Genomic DNA, 12715 nt, shown 5'->3' with positions numbered 1-12715 from the left:
GACAACACTAGTTGGCGCTAGTTGTTTGGTGTCGGCTTGGTGTGTACCAGTCTTTACTCAAAACAAAACGACTCGCATGAAAAAGTCAAACAATCAAATATTATCCTGTAAGACTGTGGACTTCAATACATTTCCCCCAAATAAATATAAAGCTTAAAGAAACACTATACAAGATTTTTTCTGACGGGTCCCCTATGTCAGGACTATTCAATTGGCGGCCAACGGGCCGAACTCGGCCCCCGAGGCAATTTGTTCCAGCCCTTTTATTAGTGCGCTAAACTTCCGAGGCTAATATGCACGCACACTGGATTAACTATAGCAGTGGGCCGTTCACATATTTCGTCTTTTCCACGTGCAAGTTCGTTATTTGTAATGTAAGAATAAATGCTAATATGCGCGCACAAGCGGAGTAACTTGTTCACGGCTTTCCGGGCGCACTTAGTGGAAAACATCTCACGCTGTAGATAACCGTGCCACATGATTATTCTTCAGACTATATAATAGTACAACCAAAATCTACAATCTTTGCATCCCGAATTGTTATGCAGTTCAAAACATAAAATATGAATGTGTTTGAATGTAGAAGAAGCCTAAAGTTACATAAATACAATATATTAACATTTGAATGTAGAAAAAGCCAACGTGGATGTCTTAAGGAGCAAAAATACAACATATGGGGTCTTATATGCTGTTGCGTCATCACTCACATTGCAAGTCATATCTCTCCGGCCCCTCATTTGGGATGCTTTTCATGAACTGGCCCCCATGACAAACTAATTGAATAGCCCTGCCCTATGTAGTTGATAAGCGCAATTGTCTGCTATCAGTGTCGTGCGTGTACCAGGTTTCCACCAAACCCCAACCCTAAAACCAACCCTCATTGGAGGATGAGCAAATAAAACTAAAATGTATGAATGAAATTGTACAAATTCAAAAAAAGGACAAATTACTATGAGGTTTCCACATTATACAGCTAATTGAGTTATTATGACTGGACTGCATAATTCTACATATGTTTCTAGACAGTGCTATATAAAGTACAGATTGGGTTAAAGCTGCTTTACAGAGCTCAGCAAGCAACAACAGAAAAATCAGACACATTGATTGGAATCTGTTCAGTGATGGTTCAGTTCTGTTCAATGTGAATGTCAAAGTTGAAGGAGGTGATTCAACTGTAGGGCTGCTCTACTGAACCCATCACGGAAATCACAGGACTCTAAAGATTACCGGGTTTCATTGGTGGATTGACACGATATGCTTGTGATTATTCAGTCTTTACATTGACAGCAGAAAATGGAGAGGAAAGGGATTGTTCATTTGGTTGTCAGCCAATTCTAGTATTGATCTTTGTGTGTTGGTGGATAACCCTCCTGGCTCTTGACTGATCTTGCTATAACCTCACCAATAAGCGGATGTAAGCAACAAAAGACGCATAGCCTGTGAGGAAACTCTGGATTCGGTGCTTACAGAGGGTGGTTTATGAGATGGATGAGGTTAAAAAAGTCATTCACAAAGGCAGAGAGATCCTTCTCAGACAGCAATTATCAAGCTCGCTGAGAAAGAGCCCGGGTCATTGCGCAGAGGAAATAAAACGGCCAGTGAGCTCATGAATATTACAGAAGAGACTGAAATAAGTTGTTTTCTTTGAATTTGGTGGTATTAAGTTAAAGCAGGTCAACAAAGGAACATCTGAACCAAGACTAAGCTTTATACCATTAGTCTTTTTTCACAACTGAAGCATGTTGTACTTAATTGGACTGTATCTGTTAGCTCCTTCTACAAAAACTGTTTAATAGTCAAGCAAAAACAACAGAGTGCAAAGAAGCTTTACTTTAAGGATTGGTGGAATGAGGTTCTAAGTCCTGCGATGCTATAAGGCTATTCAAGATGATTACTAATGCAATGTACATCAAGGAAAATGAGCACTAATGAGAACAGTGGAAACAGGAGGAGATAATTGGGCTCTAAATGGAACCAGAATCACAAATGTTTTATACAATCTAAACAAGCCTTTTTGTTCATGTGTCAGAGTCATATTCATTTGCAAATTAACTGCTGACCTGCTCTAGAATTTCTTTGATGTCTGATTGCATAAACACTGATGGGATGGGGTGGGGAAAAAAACTCACAAAGAGCAAAAATTTGTTGTTGTTTTTTTATCTGAAAAGCAAACAAAATCTAAACTAATATGAGGATTGAATAAATAGTGATTAATTATAGGTTTTTGAGATATCCAAATCTATATGTTCTGGACCTGGATTGTCTTGAATAATATTGTGCTCATTTAATTGCAATTAAGGCATGACTTATTTATTTATATACTTTTGGTCAATCCAATACAATATTAAAGGTGCAGTATATAAGTCTTGACATCCAGTGGTTAAACTAGGCATTGCACACCTGGTTTGAAACACATGCAAGTGCAGGTTGCCAGACTGACGACATCAACAGAATTGTGCCTGACTAGCGAGCCTAAAGGCTGATTTGAGTCGTGTTCTAAATAAAAAGCACAAGATAGAAGGAATTTTTGTTTAGTTTTTGACCTAACCAACATCCAAAATGTATACTTTAGAAATGGTTTCTATTTCTTGCAGCTGAACAACAGGATAAACGATGGCAATGATCACCTGAGGTAAACCTCATATGCTTTATTCAGCGTTTTACATGACATTTATTGCCATACTACTGAAAGCAGCAACAGACAGTTCACATCAATTCTTGAAAATAAAATAAGCTGTTGAAATTGAAATTTAAAACTTTGATTCAGTACAAGCCAACACATATAAGTGATTTGGCATGTACATTTAATAATGTTACAGAGGTTTAATATGTATTAATCAGATTATAAAGCTTACCATTTCATTGGATTGCAGTAAATGCACTATTCTGTTCTTCTGAATGTCTTTAAATTTCTGTGGTGTTGCATCTGGTGCAAACAGCCAAACTGCTTATCACTGCAAATCTCGTCATGTAGCGTGTTGTTAGGACACGAGGTTACAATGTAACCTGCTCACCTAATGTTAGGTTTGTAATATTATATTATTTGCTAATTAATAACCACCTCATGTGGAACTCTGAATCTGCATCTCATTTTGGAGTCTGCTACTGTCCACCGCAGGTCATATTTCAGTCTCGGACGCATACTTTAACAGCCTTCCCGACTGAATGAATCACACCAAAGCAACCCAGGGTGCTGAAATATAATTGGCTAAACTGGCATTGGGCGGGTTAAATGACTAAAACAAAGACAGCATTCCAGCACGTAACTTTTATTTTCAAAGCAGAATATCTGACTTTAGCATTGTTTTTCAGATAAACAAGAATGTTCACTTGGCATGTTTCTTAAATATCTGCAAACATATTATGGTATATTTATGCTTTAGAAGAGTCAAAAACATACAGCACCTTTAAATATAAATGTGGCACATCTCTGTATTCTTAATCTTTGCATCTTAAAGAGGTCATAAATAAATCATGAATAAAAAAAATACAGTTTTGGAAACTTAGAACTCGGAAATGTGCTTTTTCTTGTTTCCTTTCTATGTAACTCACGTCACTTAGACTTTTTCTATATAGAGAAATATAGTATTCACTATGTAGTGAATAATGCATGAGTGAATGAATGAGCAGTTTCATATACAGGATATGAAGTAGAAATAATTGACGTTGGGTCAATAAATTATTGAAAAAGTAGAGTGTGCATTATTTTTCAATAATTTCAACAGTCCAGACTCAATTATTCCACACCTCAAGACATTGTTTAGATGTTTTTCAGTCCTTTCTCCTTAAACCATTGTATTACTTATAAATCTCATTCCAGGCTTGTGATGCTAAATCCAAAATGATATTTTAGAGCATTTCTGAGTTATTGTTAATATGCAAGTTATATGAGTGTGTGTGTGTATGTATGTATGTGTGTGAGAGAGAGTTGGATAAAAGCGAGGCTGTAATCTGAACTGCTTCTAAAACCAAGAAGTGACACCAAGCCCTCAGAGAGCTAGCCGAACATCTAAAGCATATGGCACATGCATTATCTAATTGGATATATGCAATGTGCTTTTTTAAAGATCCACTTAGAAACAAAACTATCATGATGTCATAAAACAAAGCTGTTGTGTTACGAGCACTGTATTGTGACCATTAATACACTGGGTTTCCTTGTGTAGTTAGTCCTTTAAAATACATCCTAGAGGTTTGCACTCTGGTCAGTTAGGGACATCACAGTAAAATTTCCGCTACCCTAAACACAATGCTGATAAAAGAGAGCTTTTAACCGCTTGCTTTACATGTCAGACAGAGTGGTCCTGGGTCAATGAAAGCGGCAAAGATGTCCAGACCTTCTGTCACAAGCCTGAAGTTCTGGCTACGCAAGACTACACCACTCTATTGAGATGTCATGTAGCTTTTCAGTCACTTACAGAAAAGCTATACAGTGTGGAGCACATTTGTTAATGTTGTCTTTATGAGTTTTAGTTCATTTGCTCAGTAATAAGAAACTATAATGTGGTTGTTCTTGAACTGCTTCATCGCTTTTTGTTTACATAACAAATTACATACCTTTGAACATTGATCAACCAATCAGAATAAAGCAATGTGCAAATGTAATGCTCGTGGTTCAAAATGATGATCCAGCTCAAGGGAGTTCATCCATGTGAGGAAACAAACTCTGTACTGTATATTAAAGTATGTGGCTCGCTGTTTGGAAAAACCAGCAGATGGAGCTTCATGAACAGAGCTTTTATTCTTAAGACAATATCTGTTTTCAATAACATCTTTAAGGGCGTTGGCCCAAATTCTAAGACAGAAACCCTCGAAACGGGCTCCATTTGAATCTTGGCAAAGTCAATTTCCAAATGCCGTTCATCTGAATAACGATTATGCGTGACTTTAAACTTAAGAGCTTTAAGGAAATTAAATAGGACTGACGCTGTGCCTGATGAATTACAGACATTTGCAAACAACAATTCAACATCACCCTTTTTTGGCCAGTGTCAAATTTCTGCAGCTAATGAAGCCAAGGGAAATGTTTTTACAGGCCCCTGAAGATTCAAAAGAGAGCCAGCTACTTTCAAAAAAAGTTTGTGGAGAAAGAGGAAAGATTTAGAGAATGATGAAATGTCAGCGTGTAGATCTCATATGGAGTGTTGCTCAGAAAGATGTGTCTGAAGTGGGGAAAAAGTGGAAACATCGGCACTCCTCAAAGTGAAAGCAATGTGTGAATTTGGGCCAAGCACAAGTTACAAGACTTCATGTTTTAAATCTTCAACAAAATGCTACAGATAACAGCCAACTCTAAGCGTGATGTGTATGCGAGGGGAGGATACAGCCAAAAAAACTACCTGGGAGGAGGAAGTGTCTGCACTTCACTATGATTAGCTATATACTTTGATTATGTTGCAACTGGTTTGCAACCATGACAAAATAACTAATGTCATGTGACAAGCAAAACTCAATAATGACTTCAAGACTAGAGACAGGTTTGGTTTGAGTGCAGCATAATGATTTGAAATGCCATTGACAAACTTCTGCTGTATGGAAAACATGATCTAATAGCAAAACTGTACGTTTACCGCTTTAAGAAAAGAGCTGTTTATTTGCACTCACCGGCCACTTTATTAGGTACCTTAGTCGGTGTTCTACTGCTTTTTAACAAAAATTTCTACTCAATCACATGGCAGCAACTCAATGCATTTAGGCATGTAGACATCATCAAGATGATCTGGTGCAGTTCAAACAGAGCATCAGTATGGGGAAGAAAGGTGACTTTGAACGTGGCATTGTTGTTGGTGCCAGACGGGCTGGTCTGAGTATTTCAGAAAGTGCTGATGTACTGGAATTTTCATGCACAGCCAGATGAGAATGGCCAGACTGGTTCAATCTGATAGAAAGGAAAAAAAGTAACTCAAATAACTACTCGTTACAACCGAGGTATGCAGAAGAGCATTTCTGAATGCACAACACATCGAACCTTGAGACGGATGGGCTACAGCAGCAGAAGACCACACGGGGTGCCACTCCTTTCAGCTACCAACAGGAAACTGAGGCTACAATTCGCACAGGCTCAACAACATGAAATCTGACGTCAACAACATGAAAGCATGGATCCATCCTGCCTTGTATCAACGGTTCTGGCTGGTGGTGGTGAAATGGTTTGGGGGACATTTTCTTTGGTACCAATATGTTCCATTAGTACCAATTGAGCATCCTATCAATGCCACAGCCTACCTGAGTATTATTGCTGACTATGTCTTCTTATGACCACAGTGTAACTATCTTCTGATGGCTAATTCAAACAGGATAACGTGCCATGTCATAAAGCTCAAATCATCTCAGACTGGTTTCTTGAATATGAAAATGAGTTCACTGTACTCAAATGGCCTTCACAGTCACCAGATCTCAATCCAATAGAGCACCTATGAGATGTGGTGGACTGGGAGATTCACATCATGAATGTGCAGCTGACAAATCTGCAGCAACTTATCATGTCAATATGGACCGAAATCTCTAAGGAATATTTCCAGAACCTTGTTGAATCTATGCCACAAATGATTAAGGCAGTTCTGATGGCAAAAGGGGGTCCAACCCGGTACTAGTAAGGTGTACCTAATAAAGTAGCCGGTGAGTGTACTTATACTGCACTGAGAAGCCAATAGGGCTTTGTGTCCACCTAATCGTTAATCCCAATGTAATTTTTTTAAATCTTTTTTTTCAATTTTTCAATCAAAATTTCTTTTGTTATCTTAAATGAGTGCACAAGCAATATGATCAACTGCTGACCATTTGTTTCAAGAGAAATGCTATGCAGATGTAATAAAAAATAAACGCACAGACAATTGAAGAATGTTCAAATAGGTAAAATGCAGCACTGCAGAAGTACTCTCAAGTGATCACAGCTAAGTGTTTTTAAAAGAGTGTTGCCATTTTCAGCGGTGTAAAAACACTTCAGTAGACAACAGAAATCCTTTGTCAAAGTGATACTGAATTGTAATGCAGTCAAAACTGACTGGACTTATTGTTTCATCAACTGCCTGGACTTGTTCCTCAATCATTCAGAATCAAGCATTCAGTTAATTATAGAAATGAAATACTCACTTTTCATCAGCAATTCACAAGCACCAAACGCCAACACGAGTCTTTACAAAGACAAAGAGGCTGAGCTTTACAATGAGTGCTTGACTTAACTGACAAAACTTGACCTGGCAGCATAATCTTCTACACACTTCAATAGTGAGATCAACAGAAACAATCTAGATAGGTAAAGAGCGAGACAGAGCACTGAAGGTCAACAGCATCGGACAGCACAGAGACTGTGACACTGAAGACCATGAAGATGTTCTGGAGATGAAAAGAGATGCGTGGAGGCTGTCTGAACGAGAAAAAGAGACCTTGATTGCGCCTGACAGGACCTGGAAGTCATTTGAAAACGTTTGTTATTTTGAGTGTCTGGAAATCTCCTTAATGGTGCCGAGCCTCACCTTGCGGTCTTCTTTGAACATCTCTGCTGCTGTGGTGAAATGAGGGACGGCATTCTTGCAGTGCGGACACCCTGGGGAAAACAACAAGAGACAAGCATTCATCGAGCTGTCTCACCTTATAATGCTGAGAACAAACAGCAAGAGGTGATATACCTCAGCATACACAAATAAAGAAGAAAACTAAAGCGAAAGAAGCCAACACAATGATTGAATAACTTCAGACAATAACATCAAACAAAGTAATCCATCACTGTCTGTGTGTAGCAGGTTAAAAATGTCAAAATTCAGTGGTACAGCGTGTCAAAGGTAGATTTATTATTCTCTCAGACAGCCCAACGGGAGCTTTCCTGAGGCAGTGTATGTCCATCAAACTTCCTGAAGAATCAGCAAGAGTTTCTACTCTCAGAACTCCTAAACTTTAATTTCTATCATGTTCTTTTGAGGTGGTTTTGATACTGAGGGTGTTATTCTTATGAATTATGCATGGCATTTGGTGTTAAATGTTACAAATGAACAACTTCCATTAAATAAACAGCTGCCTTAAGCTAAACCTTGCCAAATGGCGAGGCTACGTAGCCATGGGACAACCTTCCCATTTACTGCAAGAGTTTAGCTTGTCACGGAATCTTGTTTGCGCACATCTGTGGTGCTTTACATCTGCAAAATGAAAGTTACTCAAGTAAGCCAGCTCACTTTTGGAAAGCTGGTGATTTTTAAATGGCAGTTAATGGCACGGTTATAATTTGGAGGGCTGCAAACAAAGGCCTGTTTGTTTGAGGAACAAGGCGTCTAATTTAAGACGCACGAGGGTCATTATAAATAATGGAGCACAAAGTTGCGTACCTTCCCTTTTGGCTCATGTTGCTATTATATGAGGAGAAGAAAGGCTGGGCAGACCTCCAGACTCATGCAAGGTCGATGCGAGTCTGTCTCGGTGCCCAGTTAGATAGGCTAAGCAAGAACTCAAAGCTAAACTTAAAATACCAGCGCATAATCATTTTTCATCATATGCAAGAATAAATTTTGGGTGCGTTTCTATCATCTCTCTAGTTCAGTAGTACACACTGTGCCTTGAGGACAATTTTTAGGCTGTTGAGGGCACTGATGCAGAAAATGTGGATGGATAATAAAACAGTAATGTGGCGAATTGCGGATGCATAAATTAAAATTAGTGCTAAAAGGACAAATGTCTGTGAATACTAAAACGCAAAAACACTACTCTGCTGTGTGAACACTACTCTGCTGTGTGAACGAATGCCATTAATTTGTTTACTACACAAATACTCAAACGTGCATGATGATGCTAGTCACTTCATGAGCATTTTATCATTTTAATCAGAAAATCTATTATCATATCTGGTACAGTGCAAAGAAAATCACCACATGTTTCAAATTTATCACTAGCCGCTTTTAAGGTCGAATGGTTTTGAGAGCAGGTGTGGTTCCAGTTGTATTTCCACATGAGCCTAGTATGGTATGGCTTAGCAAAATTACAAACAAGTCCATGCCTATAATTCTAGACAGAGTTAAGGGCCGATCACACTGAACGCACTTTTTTACGTTCGCAATGCCTTTTTGTTGACAAGAAAAAAAGAAGTGTGGTGTACTTTTTATGTCACTAGGCAATGACTGAATCAGCTGCCTACTGTTGCTGTTGATATTGGCATAATTTTAATAATATAACAGTGTGATATTCAAGATTTGTGAAGTCATACAGCTCTGGATAACTCAAAATAGTGACCAATAGTCTCTCTTACATCTTTAAAAAACACGGCTGTCACCGCAATGGAAACCCGCCTCTGCTTTCATTTGATTGGAGAATGGAAAAGACGCGACTGACATAATGCACTTTTCTACTTTTCTAGTTTTCTAGTTGACTTTTTGCCTACTGTGTTTATTTGGAATAATGGGAATGTTCTGTAAAAGAATAAGTTTGTATTTTTTTTAAACCAATTAATAAATTCTAAAGGTCTACTATTTTCATATAAAGAAATTTTAGAACATTTTCAAGTTCCTGTTCATCCAAAATAATTTTCTGTAGTTATGGGATCTATCCTATCTGGTCTTGTTTCTCTATTGAGAGGTACCCTCACTTTATCTTAAATCTCACTTAATTCGGTGGATTCTTTTGTTGGAAGGTTATGTTTTCCCCCTGTAAAAATAATAATAGGAAAATCCGTTCATTATTTCAGCAGAATATCAGGTGTGACTGCTTATTGGAACAATGCAGTAGATAATATTTGTTGGAAAAGGGTACTTTCTCATAGTTATTTTCTAGCAAATAAAATAAAAGAGGTTTCTTACAAAATATGTCATAAATTCTATCCGGCCCATCATTATATGAAAAAAATATACAAGTGTACAAATATACAATACTCCTTCAGTTGTTCTCACGCATACACTACGGATAATTTAGCCTATACCCAATTCACCTGTACCGCATGTCTTTGGAATGTGGGGGAAACCCACGCAAACGCAGGGAGAACATGCAAACTCCACACAGAAACACCAACTGACCCAGCTGAGGCTCAAACCAGCGACCTTCTTGCTGTGAGGCGACAGCACTACCTACTGTGCCACTGCGTCGCCCCGTTTATAAATCCAATTCATTATTTTTTTCAGTGCAAGTACAGTAAACTGCGTTTTGGAAATATTTACTTCTTATTATTGTTATATTGAATGTTTCAATTACTGTGACATGCTTCTTGATTCTGAAAAATTATTACAACCAATAAATCAGAATCCAGAAACTGAAAATATAAAACAAAATGGTTATAAAAATGGTTAAAAAGCTCTCAGGCGTTCAAATTGTCAAAAATGTTCCAGTGCAGGAAAGCTTTTGCTCCCTAGTCATTCCCAGAATGCACTGGAGGTGTACTAACGTGATATTGACATTTGACAGAAGGCTTATGAAATCTTAAGCCCTAGAGTCTGCTTGATATCCTCTAAGAACATCTTGTTTCAACTATCACACTTGTGTTACCACTGTTATCAAGGGCGGCTAGGTGATATTTAAACCTTCAGCTCAAACACAAAGACCTGCCCTATCATTAACAAAAAAAAAGTTTCTTCTGTTGCAATGAAAGCTGCCCACTGTATGCTCATTGAATGGTGCCGTTCACCAGAACAAAGCAACACTGATGGAATCATTCAATCTTGGCATAGCATGGTTTTAAATTAATCACTTCTCTATTGAAACCAACATTTATTCCACTAATTAACTGTTTTGATTAACGGTCTTTAATATGCAATACAAAAATGACTTTTTTTGAAGCACATGAAAAATGAAGCTGTACGTAGAGGATCCAGTGAGACTGAGAGGTCAGTAGATATTGAGTGTGATACAATACAGTGTAATGGAAAATAATTACAGCATTGTTCATTGATTACACGCTGCAATTATGTGAAACGCCCCAGTTATGATAACAAAAAGGGCCATATTAATATGAAATTATGTTAAAAATTGTGTGCACAACTAACAGTGTTGCTGCTCATGATGAAAAGAAGTCAAATCACTGATGTAATTTTCAGGTTGTTGTTTAAAGTGCAAAAAAGAAAAATCCAGCTCATATTTTACCTTTAAAAATTATTAATTACAAAAGAATATACAGAAAATGGCCATTATGATTATGACAAATTAGGCATATTTCCCTTCACCAGTTTTTTATTACTGCAGTGCCTCTGCATACTGTCCAGATATGGAAAAAAATAAGATGACATTTAAAATGTTCAGTTTCTCTGGATTTATATATATTTTTTTAATTTTGTGTTTGATTCAAATGTTTTTTATGATTATTCTGTAAATTATTAATGGCATTTCTTCCTAATTTAAAAAAACTGTGTTAATTTAGAGCAGGGATCATCAACCGGTGGTCTGTGGCCCACTAGTGTGCCTCAGCGATCCTGCAGGTGGCCGCGAGATAGCGTAAGATTAACTCTCTATATTGTACTATAATTTTTGGATTTCATTATAAATATGCTATATTAAAATGATCTAAGTAATGCACTTTCTCCTGTTCTCTGACTGATTACTTCAAACTCAGCACAAAAACAGCCTCATGATCGCATGTGCAACAAGTACACGTCAGTCTGTTCATATCAGACAGGTGGGCCTTCAAAAATTGATTGGAGAAAGAAGTGGGCTTGAGAACCCCTGATGTAGAGCATTTAAAAATACCACCATATCATATTTTTGATGTAATGTCAGCCATGTTAATGCCATGTCAGCAGTAATTAAAATAAAAACAATAAATACCCCCCCCCCCCCAATTAATTAAATAATAGTTTTAACGTTATATATGATAAATAAATAAAAATTCTGGTTAACTATGCTGAATATCTCTTTAATTTAGTTTACCTAATAAAAAAAACCATTTTGCAGCACAAAACCATTTTACAGCACAAATTATTTAACTAACAAATGATTTAAAATGATTTAAGACGTTACAAAATCAATATTTAACGTAACCCTGAATTTCAAACACAAAAATCTTTAAATATTTGTTCTTTTGAGCAAATGTTATTTTCTGAAAAGAAAAAAAATACTAATTTAATTGGAAACTAGATTAAAGTGGAGGAAATAATCAGAAATGTATAGAATAAAACAAATATTTAAACTTTACTCAAATCCAAAGCTATCAAATTCAGAGAATCTATGATTTTTCAAATGATCTCTGACATTTTTTCTAATGCTGTATATTAACAAAACAGAAGTTAGTGTGACCAAGTACACTATAAAGTGTAATTACCTGCACACTGTTTCTTGTTTTATGTCAGAGAACGTGCATCAAATGACAAGATCCGTCTCCCTGACTATTGCTATGATCCGGAGATTTGTTTACACACAAACTCAAACACATAGCAACACTGCAATTCTTGACAACAAGTCAACAAGCAACATGAAGGAAAGAAAAGAAAAGAAAAGAAAATGAACTGAATGCCAAAAAGGAAGAACAGTGTTGAGGAAGACGTGGGCAGCAGTTTGATGTTTTGTTTTTGGCTGTCTATAGTCCTTCTCTAGCAATTTCATTGGCTGTTGCTCATCGCTGCTTTCTTGCTAGTGACAATGTGCAGACCAGACGACTGCTTGGCCAGATTTCAAAACCATTTCAAATGCATTGTAGCATCTGCGCAAATTGGAAGAGTGTCATGATGAGTTGGGAACGATCTGGGGCAGATGGCGCAGTTGTACAATATATAAAAAGACCACAAGGATTAGCTCTGCCATTTGCATTTTTCAG

At 37.3% G+C, this 12715-nt stretch overlaps 1 protein-coding gene across 1 annotated transcript in view; it reads right to left on the bottom strand.

Annotated features, from left to right (window-relative positions):
* The window catches only part of pdia5 (protein disulfide isomerase family A, member 5), an 88916-nt gene that overhangs the window by 8103 nt on the left and 68098 nt on the right, over nucleotides 1-12715 (bottom strand). The window contains exon 15 of the mRNA XM_056465658.1: nucleotides 7476-7546. Coding sequence (XP_056321633.1) covers nucleotides 7476-7546 — 71 coding nt within the window. The remainder of the gene's footprint in view (nucleotides 1-7475; nucleotides 7547-12715) is intronic.

This window comes from Danio aesculapii, chromosome 9, assembly GCF_903798145.1.
Source record: "Danio aesculapii chromosome 9, fDanAes4.1, whole genome shotgun sequence".
NCBI lineage: Eukaryota > Metazoa > Chordata > Actinopteri > Cypriniformes > Danionidae > Danio > Danio aesculapii.
Note: the sequence above shows the minus strand (reverse complement) of the source record. Positions and strands in the feature narration are given on the sequence as shown.